General features: G+C 39.4%; 1 protein-coding gene across 1 annotated transcript; it reads left to right on the forward strand.

The window, feature by feature from the left end:
* Positions 1-1,292: 1,292 nt before the first annotated feature.
* On the forward strand, positions 1,293-2,222 carry LOC121495343 (olfactory receptor-like protein OLF4). The gene has a single exon (XM_041762671.1). The coding sequence runs from the start codon at positions 1,293-1,295 to the stop codon at positions 2,220-2,222; it is 930 nt and encodes a 309-aa protein (XP_041618605.1).
* The last annotated feature ends 12,902 nt before the right edge of the window (positions 2,223-15,124 follow it).

Here is a 15,124-nt window from a genome sequence, read left to right on the forward strand (position 1 = left end):
GTGGGAAAAATTAGAGAGGATGATAGAACATGAGAGACTCCTAACTCTGAGAAACAAACAAAGGGTAGTGGAAGGGGAGGCGGGCAGGGAGATGGGATAACTGGGTGACGAGCACTGAGGAGGACATTTGACGAGATGAGCCCTGGGCGTTTTACTATATGTTGGCAAATCAACCTTCAATAAAAATAAATTAGATAGATAGATAGATAAATAGAGAAAGAAAGAAAGAAAGAAAGAAAGAAAGAAAGAAAGAAAGAAAGAAAAGAAAGGAAGAAAGGAAGAAAGGAAGAAAGGAAGAAAGGAAGAAAGAAAGAAAGAAAGAAAGAAAGAAAAGAAAGAAAAGAGTACCAAGAGTACCACTCTGGTCAAAAGTTTCAATCCCAATTGTGATAGCTCTAAGGTTCTTGACAGGCTGATGAGTATGGAAGGTATTTCCTGTTGTCTTCATAAACAATTAGTGAGTTTGAGCAAAATTCATATATTTGGTCACCATTTTGATTTGCCCATTATTATCATATGCCCATATATACTATGCCCATTTTAATTTTTAAATTAATTTTAATTTTTTGAGGAAACTCCATCCTGTTTTCTAGTTGCTGCACCAGTTTGCATTCCCACCAGTAGTGCATGATGGTTCCCTCTTTTTCATGTCCTTACCAATGTTTGTTATTTTTGTCATATTATACTAGTCACTATGACTGATGTGAGGTGATATTCTTCTGAATGTCACATAGATGGAATTATTTTATCTCCTCAGATTGTTCACTGTTCGTATGCAACAATGCAACCGATTTTTTTGAGGGTTGACTTCCTATCCATTACTTGGCTGAATTAATTAGTTTTATTTGTCTTTTTGCGGCATCTTTAGGATTTTCTACATATAAGATCATACAGTCTGCATAAATATATTGATTTCTTCCTTTCCACTTTGGATGCGTTTTCCCTTTTGTTCTTTCTTTAATTGCTTTGAATAGAATTTCCTCTGTTATGTTGAGTAGAAGTCAGGAAAGTAGTCATCCTTGCCTTGTTCCTGATCTTACAGGAAAACTGTTCTCTGTATCTCCATCACATATGTTTGCTGTGGGTTTTTCATAAATGGCTTTGTGTTGAGATAGTTTCCTTCTGTTCATAGGTTTTAGTGTTTTTATCATGTTCCATACACAAATATAAAAAATAAATAAATAAACATTAATTTTTTGAGGTTAGAACATAGGCAATAATGCCCCTGCCAGGATAGTAATGGATGATTGTGTCATGCTCTTTCTCTCTTATTTTGTAGTCACATTGATGACATGGAACCAGAGAATGATACACGAATTTCAGAATTTCTTCTTCTGGGATTTTCGGAGAAACCAGAATTGCAGCCCTTCCTCTTTGGGCTTTTCCTGTCCTTGTACCTGGTCACCATATTTGGGAACCTGCTCATCATCCTGGTCTTCAGTTCTGACTCCCACCTCCACACCCCAATGTACTTCTTTCTGGCCAACCTGTCCTTTGTAGACATCTGTTTCACCTCCACAACCATCCCTAAGCTTCTGGTGAATATACAAACACAGAGAAAAGTCATAACTTACAAAAGCTGCATCATGCAGATGTACTTTTTCATACTTTTTATAGGTTTGGACAACTTTCTCCTGACTGTAATGGCTTATGACCGATTCATGGCCATCTGTCACCCCCTGCACTACACAGTCATCATGAACCCTCGGCTCTGTGCACTCTTGGTTTTGGTGTCCTGGATCATGAGTGCCCTGCACTCCTTGTTAGAAAGCTTAATGGTGTTGCAGCTGTCCTTCTGTACAGCCTTGGAAATCCCCCACTTTTTTTGTGAACTCAATCAGATGATCCAACTTGCCTGTTCTGACACCTTTCTTAATGATTTGGTGATGTATTGTGCAACTGTGCTGCTAGTTGGTGCTCCCCTGGCTGGGGTCCTTTACTCTTATTCTAAGATCCTTTCCTCCATACGTGGAATATCATCAGCTCAGGGAAAGCATAAAGCATTTTCCACCTGTGCATCTCACCTCTCGGTTGTCTCCTTATTTTACTGTACAGGCCTAGGAGTGTACCTTAGCTCTGATGCTCCCCAGAGCTCCCACTCAAGTGCAGCAGCCTCTGTGATATACACGGTAGTCACGCCCATGCTGAACCCCTTCATCTACAGCCTCAGGAACAAAGACATAAAGAAGGCTCTAACTGTATTTTTCAGAGGGAAGCCATAAAAGGACCATTTTTCAACAAGTATCTATGATTGCAGGCTTAATGCCTAATATCAGAAATTGTGAATCTTTAATAATATGAAATAAAAATTAATCCCTCTATTTGTATCCTGGAGTGTCAATTTTTCTAAATGTCGCTTGCTTTATTGAATTTTTTTCTTTTTTCTTTTTTTAATAATAAATTTATTTTTTATTGGTGTTCAATTTGCCAACATACAGAATGACACCCAGTGCTCATCCCGTCAAGTGCCACCCTCAGTGCCCATCACCCAGTCACCCCCACCCCCCGCCCTCCTCCCCTTCCACCGCCCCTAGTTCATTTCACAGAGTTAGGAGTCTTTGTTCTGTCTCCCTCTCTGATATTTCCTACCCATTTCTTCTCCCTTCCCCTCTATTCCCTTTCACTATTATTTATATTCCCCAAATGAATGAGTCCTTCTCCGATTGACTTATTTCACTCAGCATAATACCCTCCAGTTCCATCCACGTCGAAACAAATGGTGGGTATTTGTCATTTCTAATGCCTAAGTAATATTCCATTGTATACATAAACCACATCTTCTTTTTTTAATTTTTAATTTAATTTTATTTATTTATGATAGTCACACAGTGAGAGAGAGAGAGAGAGGCAGAGACACAGGCAGAGGGAGAAGCAGGCTCCATGCACCGGGAGCCGGATGTGGGATTCGATCCCAGGTCTCCAGGATCGCACCCTGGGCCAAAGGCAGGTGCTAAACCGCTGCGCCACCCAGGGATCCCAAACCACATCTTCTTTATTGAATTTAAACAAGCCGCATTGTTGAACTTTATGCTCCTTCTGAAAGCCAACAAATTTTTCATTTTTGTTGTCTTCATTTCCAGAGTCCCAACTTTGAATCAGAAACAATTTGGAGATTCCTATTTGCCTCATAGTGATGAATTGTCCTAGTTTTAAGGAATAAACTATATTTGGCAACTGAAGCCATTTTTATAATTTTATTGTAGAGGAACTTCTGAGATCAAAGTTTTTAACTTTATATCTGCCATTCCTTTCTACATTACAACCCTAAATGCTCTTTCTGATAATATCAACTTTAACCTGCTGTTGTGTTTTGTAGCTAGTCATGGGGCTTTATGGTCCTTATTAGGATCCCATTCTCTTATCAGCTCAACATTCACAGTATCCCTGATACAGAATAATAAGCAAAAACTACTTATGAAAAACACCCTCCAAGTATAATCTATAGAAAGATAAATTTGCATGAAACAAAGGTCTTGTTAAGTGTTCAGTTTCGGAGAAGACCTGAAATATTATGAAATAAAAATTTCAATCACACTATACTTAATTGTGGGGAATGTGTTTTTGGTGATGTACATCTATTCAGTGAAGTGTGGGATATTTGGTGTCCATTTTTATGGAGTTTTATTAATTGAAGAATGTAGTGGCAGATTTTATTATTTTATTGGATGATTTTGCCTTTTGTATTTGAAAATTTCTAGTGCTGGCTACAAATATTACTCCTTCCACTGCCCTAAACTTAGTATCTTCTCCTTGAAAACTGTACTCATGAATGTTATAGTGTGAATGAGTGTACAGTAAGTGTATTTGTTGTGTTATTAATTTCTTTGCCTTTCTTATGATCTTCTACTGCTGATCTTATTTATTCACATCTTCTCCCCACCTAATTTCTTTTCTCTAACTAAAGTTTGCCCATTATTGATTTGTTCATGTTCCATATTTCTTTTTGATTCTGTCATAGTAGGTTGTAAGTTTCTAGGGATTTATCCATATCTTCTAAGTTGTCCATTTGCTGGAGTGAAATTATCCATACTTGTCTCTTATGATTCTTTGTATTTCATAGTATTGGTTGTAAGGTATCAACTTTTCCTTCTGACCTTATTTTTTTTCTTTCCTTTTTTAAAATTTAAATTCAATTAGCCAACATATAGTACATCATTAGTTTCAGATGTAGTTTTCAGTGATTGATCAGTTGTGTTTAACACCCTAGTGCTCATCCCATCATGTGCCCTCCTTAATGCCTATCACCCAGTTACTCCATACCCCCACCAACCTTCCCCTCATCAACCCTAAGTTTGTTTCCCAGAGTTAAGAGTCTCTCATGGTTTGTCTCCCTCTCTAATTTCTTCTCATTCAATTTTCTTCCCTTCTCTTATGATCCTCTGCACTATTTCTTATATTCCACACATGAGTGAAACCATATTATAATTGTCTCTCTCCAATTGACTTATTTCGCTTAGTATAATACCCTCCAGTTCCATCTATGTATTTAAATGGTAGTTATTCATCCTCTTTGATGGCTGAGTAATAGTCCATGATATACATATACCACATCTTCATTATCCATTCATCTATCGACTGACGTCTCGGCTCTTTCCACACTTTGGGATTTTTTTTTAGATCTCTTTGAGTTTTATTAGTCTTAATGGAAAATAGATAAATATTTTAAAAACAGTCATAGAAAAATAAAACCACAACTCACGTTTCATAAAAAATATAGGCTAATGTACTACTGATCAGTATATCTTATGTCCCAAAGCTCTAGGAAATTTCATCATATTTCTTATATTTTTTCACTGGGATAGTGGTGGGGGTCTTCTATTACTTTTTTGTATATTTTTTATTGGAGTTTGATTTGCCAACATATAGTATAACACTTAGTACTCATCCTGTCAAGTGCCCCCCTCAGTGTCTGTCACCCAGTCACCCCATCCTCCTGCCCACCTCCCCTTCCACTACCCCCTGTTCATTTCCCAGAGTTAGGAGTCTCATGTTCTGTCACCCTCTCTGATTTTTTTCCACTCATTTTCTCTCCATTCCCCTATAATCCCTTTAAGTATTTTTTATATTCCCCATATGTGTGAAACCATATAAAGTTTGTCCTTCTCCAATTGACTTACTTCACTTAACATAATACCCTCCAGATCCAATCACATTGAAGCAAATGGTGGCTATTCATTGTGGAAGGAGCCTCAGTGTCCATCGGAAAATGAATGGATAAAGAATATGTGAGAGATATATATATACACACAAACACACACATACAATGAAATATTACTCAGCCATTTGAAATGACAAATACACACTTTGTGGACATTGGTGCTATGAACATTGGTTTGCAGGTGTCCCTTAGTTTTACTACATCTATGTTTTATTTATTTGCATCTTCTCTCCTGATCCTTTCCTTACTCTAAGAGAAGTGTTCTTTTTGCTTAGCTTTTCAAAAAATTAACTCCTAGATTTTTAAATCTTTTCTATTGGCTTTCTGATCTATATATCACTTATGTTTGCTCTGATACTTGTTATTTCTTTTCCTCTGCTGCTTTGGACTTAGTTTGTTAGATTTATTTTTGGCTTTGACCTCCAGGACTGGAAGAGTGTAATTTGCTTCTTTTAAATTCTCAGTATAGCAGCTGGTTGTAGCACCAATAAAAAAAGCAACAAAGACATTTCTACAATAAAATTTTCTTTGAAGAAACTGAAGTTAAGCTTCTCAAATCATTCACCAAGCTTCCTTGGGTAAGGGCATTTTGTGTTGAAACCCTGCCTTAAGTTGAGGAAAAATCTAAGGTCAGTTTGGAGATATTCAGCTCTAGGAGTTGGTATTCCATTGTATACATAAACCACATCTTCTTTATCCATTCATCTTTCGATGGACACCGAGGCTCCTTCCACAGTTTGGCTATTGTGGACATTGCTACTAGAAACATCAGGGTGCAGGTGTCCTGCCATTTCACTGCATCTGTATCTTTGGGGTAAATCCCCAACAGTGCAATTGCTGGGTCATAGGGCAGATCTATTTTTAACTCTGAGGAACCTTCACACAGTTTTCCAGAGTGGCTGTGCCATTTCACATTCCCACCAACAGTGCAAGAGGGTTCCCCTTTCTCCACATCCTCTCCAACATTTGTGGTTTCCTGCCTTGTTAATTTTCCCCATTCTCACTGGTATGAGGTGGTATCTCATTGTGGTTTTGATTTGTATTTCTCTGATAGCAAGTGATACAGATCATTTTCTCATGAGCTTGTTGGCCATGTGTATGTCTTCTTTGGTGAAATTTCTGTTCATGTCCTTTACCCATTTCATAATTGGATTGTTTGTTTCCTTGCTGTTGAGTTTAATAAGTTCTTTATAGATCTTGGATACTAGCCCTTTAAATGATATGGCATTTGTAAATATCTTCTCCCATTCTATAGGTTGTCTTGTAGTTTTGTTGACTGTTTCTTTGGCTGTGCAGAAGCTTCTTATCTTGAAGAAGTCCCAATAATTCATTTTGCTTTTGTTTCCCTTGCCTTTATAGATATATTTTGCAAGAAGTTGCACTGTCCATTTCAAAAAGGGTGTTTCCTGTTCTTCTCTAGGATTTTGATGGATTCCTGTCTCACATTTAGACCTTTCATCCTTTTTGAGTTTATCTTTGTGTATGGTGTAAGAGAATGGTCTAGTTTCATTCTTCTGCATGTGGCTGTCCAATTTTCCCAGCACCATTTATTGAAGAAACTGTCCTTTTTCTAGTGGATAGTCTTTCCTGCTTTGTTGAATATTAGTTGACCACAGAGTTGAGGGCCCATTTCTGGGTTCTCTATTCTGTTCCATTTATCTATGTGTCTGTTTCTGTGCCAGTACCACAATGTCTTGATGATCACAGCTCTGTAGTAGAACTTGAAATCTGGCATTGTGATACCCCCAGCTATGTTTTTCTTTATTGAATATTCCCCTGGCTATTCAGGGTCTTTTCTGATTCCACACAAGTCTTAAGATGATTTGTTCCAACTCTCTGAAGAAAGTCCATGGTATTTTGATAGGGACTGCATTGAACATGTAAATTGCCCTGGGTAGCATTGACATTTTCACAATATTAATTCTTCAAATCCATGAGCATGGAATATTTTTCCCTCTTATGTGTCTTCCTCAATTTCTTTCAGAAGTGTTCTGTAGTTTTTAGAATACAGATTCTTTACCTCTTTGGTGAGGTTTATTCCTAGGAATCTGATGCTTTTGGGTGCAATTATAAATGGGATTGACTCCTTAATTTCTCTTTCTTCAGTCTCATTGTTAGTGTATAGAAATTCCACTGATTTCTGAGTATTGATTTTGTATCCTGCCACATTGCTGAATTGCTGTATGAGTTCTAGCAATCTTGGGGTGAAGTCTTTTGGGTTTTCTATGTACAGTGTCATGTTATCTGTGAAGAAGGAGAGTTTGACTTCTTCTTTGCCAATTTGAATGCCTTTTATTTCTTTTTGTTGTCTGATTGCTGAGGCTAGGACTTCTAGTACTATGTTGAATAGCAGTTGTGAGAGTGGGCATCCTGCCTTGTTCCTGATCTTAGGAGAACGGCTCTCATTGAGAGGCCCATTGAGAATAATATTTGCTATGGACTTTTTGTAGATGGCTTTTAAGATGCTGAGGAATGTTCCCTCTATCCCTACACTCTGAAGAGTTGTGATTAGTAATGGATGCTGTACTTTGTCAAATGCTTTCTCTGCATCTAATGAGAGGGTCATATGGTTCTTGGTTTTTCTCTTGTTGATATGATCTATCAGGTTGATTGTTTTACGAGTGTTGAACCAACCTTGCATCCAGGGGATAAATCCCACTTGGTCACGATGAATAATCTTCTTAATGTACTATTGGATCCTATTGGCTAGTAACTTGTTGAGAAGTTTTGCATCTGTGTTCATCAGGGATATTGGTCTATAATTTCCTTTTTTGGGGTCTTTGTCTGCTTTTGGAATTAAGGTGATGCTGGCCTCATAAAACGAGTTCAAAAGTATTCCATCTCTTTCTATCTTTCCAAACAGCCTTAGTAGAATAGGTATGGTTTCTTCTTTAAATGTTTGATAGAATTCCCCTGGGAAGCCATCTGGCCCTGGAATTTTGTGTCTTGGGAGGTTTTTGATGACTGCTTCAATTTCCTCCCTGGTTATTGGCCTGTTCAGGTTTTATATTTCTTCTTGTTCCAGTTTTGTTTGTGGTTTTCGAGAAATGCATCCATTTGCTCTAGATTGCCTAAGTTACTGGTGTGTAGCTGCTCATAATATGTTTTTAAAATCGTTTTCGGGATCCCTGGGTGGTGCAGTGGTTTGGCGCCTGCCTTTGGCCCAGGGCGCGATCCTGGAGACCCGGGATCGAATCCCACATCAGGCTCCCGGTGCATGGAGCCTGCTTCTCCCTCCGCCTGTGTCTCTGCCTCTCTCTCTCTCTCTCTTTGACTATCATAAATTAAAAAAAAAATTAAAAAAGTCTTTTAAAAAATCGTTTTCAATTCCTTGCTATTGGTTGTGATCTCTCCATTTTCATTTGTGATTTTATTAATTGAATATTTTTCTTTTGTTTTTAATAAGGCTGACTAGACTAATGGTTTATCTATCTTATTAATTCTTTGAAAGAACCAACTCCTGGTTTTGTTGATATGTTCTAGAATTCTTCTGGCCTCTATTTCATTGACTTCTGCTCAAGTTTTTATTAGCTCTATTCTTATGCTTGGTGTAGGTTTTATTTGCTGTCTTTCTCCAGTTCCTTTAGGTGCAAGGTTAGCCTATGTATTTGTTTTTTCCAGTTTTGTGAGTGGTGCTTGTATTGTGATGCATTTCCCTATTTGGACTACTTTTGCTGTATCCCAAAGATAATATTGTATCTTCATTTTCAATAGTTTACATGAATGTTTTAAATTCTCCTCTAGGGATCCCTGGGTGGCGCAGCGGTTTAGCGCCTGCCTTTGGCCCAGGGCGCGATCTTGGAGACCCGGGATCGAATCCCACATCGGGCTCCCGGTGCATGGAGCCTGCTCCTCCCTCTGCCTGTGTCTCTGCCTCTCTCTCTCTCTCTGTGTGTGACTATCATAAATAAATAAAAATTAAAAAAAATAAATTCTCCTCTAATTTCCTGGTTGACCCATTCATCGTTCACCAGGATGCTCTTTAACCTCCATGTGTTTGAGTTTCTTCCAAATTTATTCTTGTGATTGAGTTCTAGTTTCAGAGCATTGTGCTCTGAAAATATGCAGAGGACAATCTCAATCTTTTGGCATTGGTGGAGACCTGATTCGTGACACAGTATGTGGTCTATTCTAGAGAAAGTTCCATGTGCACTTGAGAAGAATGTGTATTCAGTTGCATTCCCATGCAAAGTTCTGTATATATCTCTGAAATCCATCTGGTCCAGAGTATCATTGAAGGCCCTTGTTTCTTTGGTGATGTTATTCTTAGAAGATCTGTCATTTGCAGAAAGTGCCATTTTGAAGTCTCCTATTAGTGTATTTTTTACCTAAGTATGTCTTTACTTTGGTTATTAATTGATTTATATACTTGGCAGCTCCCACATTAGGGGCATAAATATTCATGATTGTTAGGTCTTCTTGTTGGATAGACCATTTAAGTATGATATTATGTCCCTCTTCATCTCTTATTACTGTCTTTGGGATAAACTTTAATTTATCTGATATGAGGATTTCTACCCCAACTTTATTTTGAGGACCATTTGAATGATAAATGGTTCCCCAACCTTTCATTTTAAGGCTGGAGATGTTTCTAGGTCTAAAATGAGTCTCTTGTAGACGGCAAACAGATGGGTCTTATTTTTTTTTCCAGTCTGAAACCCTACATCTTTTGATGGGATCATTTAGCCCATTCATGTTCAGAAAGATTAAATTAGTGTCACTAACCACTATTGAAAGATATGAACTTAGTGTCATCATGATACCTCTTCAGTCCCTGTTTTCATGGATTATTTCTTTGGGCTTCCTCTTTCTTTACAGGGTCCTCCTTAATATTTCTTGCAGAATATGTGGTCACATATTCTTTCAGTTTCTGCCTATCTTGCAAGCTTTTTATTTCTCCTTCTATTCTGAATGAGAGCATTGCTGGATAAAGTATTCTTGACTGTATGTTCTTCTCATTTAGCACCCTGAATATATCCTGCTAGCTCTTTCTGGGTTTCCAGGTCTCTGTGGAGAGGTCTGCTGTTAATCTTTCTCCCCACATAAGTTATGGATCTGTTGTCTCTCACTGCCTTAAGGCAAATTTTCTCTTTATCTTTGGAATTTGCAAGTTTCACTATTAAATGTCCAGGTGTTGAGAGGTTTTATTGATTTTGGTGGGGGCAGGACCTCTCTGTCTCCTGGATCTGAATGCCTGTTTCCCTCCTTAAATTAGGGAAGTGTTCAGCTATGATTTGTTCAAATATGCTTTCTGGCCCTCTGGCCCTGGTGTTCTCTGGGACCCCAATTATATATAGATTTTTCTGTCTGAGGCTGTCATTTATTTCCCTTAACATTTCCCCATGTTCTTTTAATTGTTTATCTCTTTTTTCCTCAGCTTCTTTCCTTGCCATCATCTTGTCTTCTATGTTGCTCACTCTTTCTTCCACCTCATTAACCCTCATCATTAGGATCTCCAGTTTGGATTGCATCTCATTTAATTGATTTTTAATTTCAGCCTGATTAGACCTCAATTCTGCAGTCATGAAGTCTTTTGATTCCTTTATGGTTTTTTCCAGAACCACCAGTAGCTTTATAATTGTGCTTCTGAATTGGCTTTCTGACATCCAATTGTAGTCCAAATTCTGTAACTCTGGCAGAGAGTACTGTTTCTTATTCTTTCTTTTGTAGTGAGCTCTTCTTTCTAGTCATTTTGCTCAGTGCAGTGGCTGTATGAGCAGATTGAGTCTAGAACATCAACCATGGCCCAAGTAAATTTTACCCTAGAAGATTCTGCCGAGGTCAGAGACCAGAAATTGAAAACAAAGAGCAGAATGAAATAAAACAAAAGGACCACTAAAGTGAAAAACAAATTTTAAAACAAAGTAGTAAAAAATTGAAGGCCAAGAATCCCAAAGAAAAGAGAAGAAAATAAGTGAAACAGCAAAAGTAAAGAGGAAAAAAAATAAATAAAAAGAAGAAAAAAGGCAGGGGGTACTGGGAGATGGTGGTGGTGAATAAGTTGTAGTGGAGGGAAAATGTAGTCTACCTGAGGGATCCTAGAGGGTAATCCTCTTAGTTCTGAGTATATTAAGTTCTGTACGTTAGAAGATGCTCAGTCCCAAATTTATATAAACCAGAAATACTTGTAGAGAGCCCCAAGATTGACCACCAAAACATAAATGAGATAAAAGAGGGGGGCTTAATGGGAATGAGGAATCTCACAGAATGAACCAGCATGGTATACAACTTGGTTCTGGGTACACACCGGTCATGTTTTAGATGGTATTAACTTCCACCATTGTAGAACAAAATGAGGCAGAGAAAACAAAAAACACAAAACAAAACAAAATAAAACATATTTTGTGTATCTCCCAAAATTAAGCTGAGACTGTTGAAGGAAATCTAGAAGTGGAAAATATATCTATGACATGTAATTATTGAAATATGAAAGTCAAAAAGGAAGAAACTTAAAAATGAAGAGGTGATAAAATATTGTAGTTAAGGTGGAAAAAGAGAAAAATATTGGAAATTTTTAGTCTGATATAAAAATCAGTTGTACTGGAAAAAGAGGGGAAAAAGTAGGGGTACCCTTTAGTTCTATATACTGTAAATCTGTCAACTTTCCCTGGAGCTTTCCAGCGCTGCTTGGTCAAGAACTTGCTCTTCCACTGTCCTTCCAGCTGGTCTTCTGGGGGAGGGGCCTGCTGTGCTGATTCTCAGGTGTGTGCACCTGGGGGAGATCCCCACCCCCCGCGCTGGCTACCGGGCTCAGTGGAAGGTGTTTACCCTGTGAGGCCCCTGTTCTCTGGAGGCCCCACCTCTCCCAGGCACAAGGTGACACAAGGAGGAACAACAACACTGGCTGCGGCCAGCTCCCCAGCTCTGGGGGGGGGGGGTCAGCTCCCCCACTAGTAATTACCGCAGCTCCCAGTCGGCACTGGCCTAGGTGTCCCTGCGTGGTGGGGGGCACTAATCTGCACAGCTTGGGGATGCCCTGTGGCAGGAGAGTCCTCGCTGTCCTGTGTCCTCCTGGCCTCTGCCTGTCCTGCAGGGAGCGCAGGATCGTGGGCTGTGTCCCCCAGCACCCTGGGATCTGGGACCTGCTGCCACTGGGATCGCGCTCCCAGGGCCTGTGGCCCCCGAAGGCAGCAGGGTGCAGCCCCCTCCATCCAGAGCCCCGCCTGACCCACCGGCTTCTCCCCGAGGCCCCACTGGGCGCGCGCTCCAGCCCTTTATGAGCTCAGCCTGCGGTGCCTGGCGCCCTCTCCCCCGGGTGCACTTCTCTGTTAGTGACCCGGGGAACCTGGAGGCTCCACTGCCCCTCCTGCAATCTTGCTCGAGTTCCCTGCTAAGCCCCTTTCAGTCCGGAAGAATCGGTGTGGATTTTTCTAAAGGTCCTGCTTTCCTGTCCTGGAGGCTTTCACCTACTGGCCTGTGGAGTCTGGCTCCTCGCAGTGCTCCTCCCCAACTTGATTGTTTTTAGTTTATTTTTTTCCACCTTCCTACCTTGTTAGAAGCGAAAACCCTTCTCTCTGTAGCATTCTGGTTGTTCTTCCTTTAAATCTCAGGTCGAATTTGTAGATTTTTCAGTATGGCTTGAAAGTTATCTAGGCTTGTTGGTGGGGCCAGGTGAGTTGGAGACCCTGCTCCTTCGCCATCTTGCCCCGCCTCTCTCTCTCTCTCTCTCTCTCTCTCTCGATTTTATTTATTTATTCATGAGAGACACAGAGAGGCAGAGACAAAGGCAGAGGGAGAAGCAGGCTCCCTGTGGGGAGCCCGATGTGGGACTGGATCCCAGGACCCTGCAATCAGGATCGCACCTCTGATGACTTTTTATTCAATTTTCCATCCCTCCCCTATGATCATCTACACTGTTTCTTATATTCCACATATGAGTGAAACTATATGATAATTGTATTTCTCTGATTGACTTATTTCACCCAGTATAATATCCTCCAGTTCTAACCTCATCAATGCAAGTAGGTAAGTCATACACAGCTGATAAATCATTGCACACTACATCTGAAATTAAGTATGTACTTGATGTTGGCTTATTGAATTTAAATTTTTTAAAAGAAATAATATAGAAAACCAAAAATCTTAGGTACTGCACTCCTTGACTGCATGATATTTTGACCAAAACAATTAGAAATTTCATAGTTAGATCACAAGCTAAGAACTGGCATTCAATTATTCATTATGAAATATTTATTAATTATAAGAGATATATTTACATTACATGCACCACAACCTAGCTTAGCACATTATATGAGGTGTCACATTTATTTTTGACAAATATGCATTCTGTGAAGTAGTACCTTTATGAACTCCTTTCTCTATTGTAGAAATGGAGCTCAGAGGGATTTGATGTTTTGCTCTAATGTATAAACCAAGGAGGGGATGGAGTTTTGATTACAGTTATGTCAGGATCCTTTCAGTTCTGAAGTTCAGGCATGGTGGTTCTCAACTGGGACTATTTAGTCTGAAGGGCTGCTGCCAAACACTCTAACCCACAGGCCAGCACCCAGAAAAGTAATGATCCAGCCACAGTGTCAACAGTGAGAAGGTGGGAAGTAGGATTCTAGATCAGCTCCTCTCTACCTTCATTGTGCATACAAATCACCAGAGTTTGTAGTTAAGATGTAAATTCTGACTCATCAGGTCTCCAGTGGGCCAGGGACTCTACACTTTTTAAAAAGTTTTTATTTATCCATATATTTACTTATTTGAGAGTGAGAGTGTGAGAAGGTAGAGGGTCTGAGAGAGGGAGAAGGAGAATGTCAAATTGACCTGCGCTGAGCACAGAGCCCAACACTGGGCTCCATCTCATGACCCTGAGTTCATGACCTGAGCCAAAACCAAGAGTAGGTGCTTAAAGGACAGCACCACAGGTGCCCCTAGAGATTCTGCATTGCTAATAATCTCCAAGGTCGTATTGATGCTGCAGGTTCCGGTCTGAGGAGCACAGTTTGAGAGCCAAGCTGTGGTCCTGTGCTAGAGTCAGGTGTAGTTAGTTTTAGATCTTCACCAGGGATCTTCCTTGCACATTTTTTTGAAAGATTAGTTTTTCACTCACTATGTGGGTGGTGAAAAATTCTGTGCTCGATTGTTAAATAGAAGGGCTATTATGGGATATCAAATAAATTATGTGAAAAAGATTTTGTGGTAAGGACAAGAAGGACCTCCAAAAGATGTCATCCTGAGGAATGTTTGAAACTGTTCACTTACTTAGCAGGGCAATTAAGATAGCAGATGGAATAAAGCTACTAGTCATTATCTTACAATAATAAACCTGGACTATCCACATTGGACTAGTGTAATAACAATGGTCCTTTAACTGTGGAAGAGCCAGGAACAAGAATGGAGTCAGAGAGACATTTGAAACATTGTGTTGGTTTTGCAGATGGAGGAGAGGCCATGATCCAAGGAATGTGTCTCTCTTCCAGAGCATTCAAAAGGCTCACAGCCCTTAGAAGTCATTATTTCAGTCCAATAAGATACCTTTCATGCTTCTGATCTCAAAAACTTTCAGAGAATTATTTGTATTGAGGTGAGTGTAGATATTTGTGACAACTGCGAAATCTAATACAGATATCTTATAGGATGTTGTTCATAGGAATTGAGTTTAAGCCTCTCAAATCATTCAGTTAGCTTCCTTTGTGCCAAGGCATTTTATGTTGAAATCTCACATTAGTAGAAAATGTGGAGTTGTTTTGGATATATTTGGGTCCATTAGATGGTAGAGAGAATTTCCTACTACATAAATGTAAATATGGTCCTGACTTTGAGGCCTATGGGACATTTAGATAAGAAAAGTAATTCATTATTAGAATTAAGTTGCCCTAAATTTTTTTAAAGATTTATTTATTTAAAGGGCAAGGGGAGAGAGAGAAAAAGAGAGATTGAGCAAGGGAAGGGGCAGAGAGAAGGAGAGAGAATCTCAAGCAAAATCTGCACTGAGCAGGGAGCCCAACTCGGTGCTTG

This window comes from Vulpes lagopus, chromosome 7, assembly GCF_018345385.1.
Source record: "Vulpes lagopus strain Blue_001 chromosome 7, ASM1834538v1, whole genome shotgun sequence".
Lineage (NCBI taxonomy): Eukaryota > Metazoa > Chordata > Mammalia > Carnivora > Canidae > Vulpes > Vulpes lagopus.

Excerpts from the sequence above, each read along its gene's own strand:
- LOC121495343 (XM_041762671.1), top strand. The coding sequence starts at position 1,293 with ATGGAACCAGAGAATGATACACGAATTTCAGAATTTCTTCTTCTGGGA.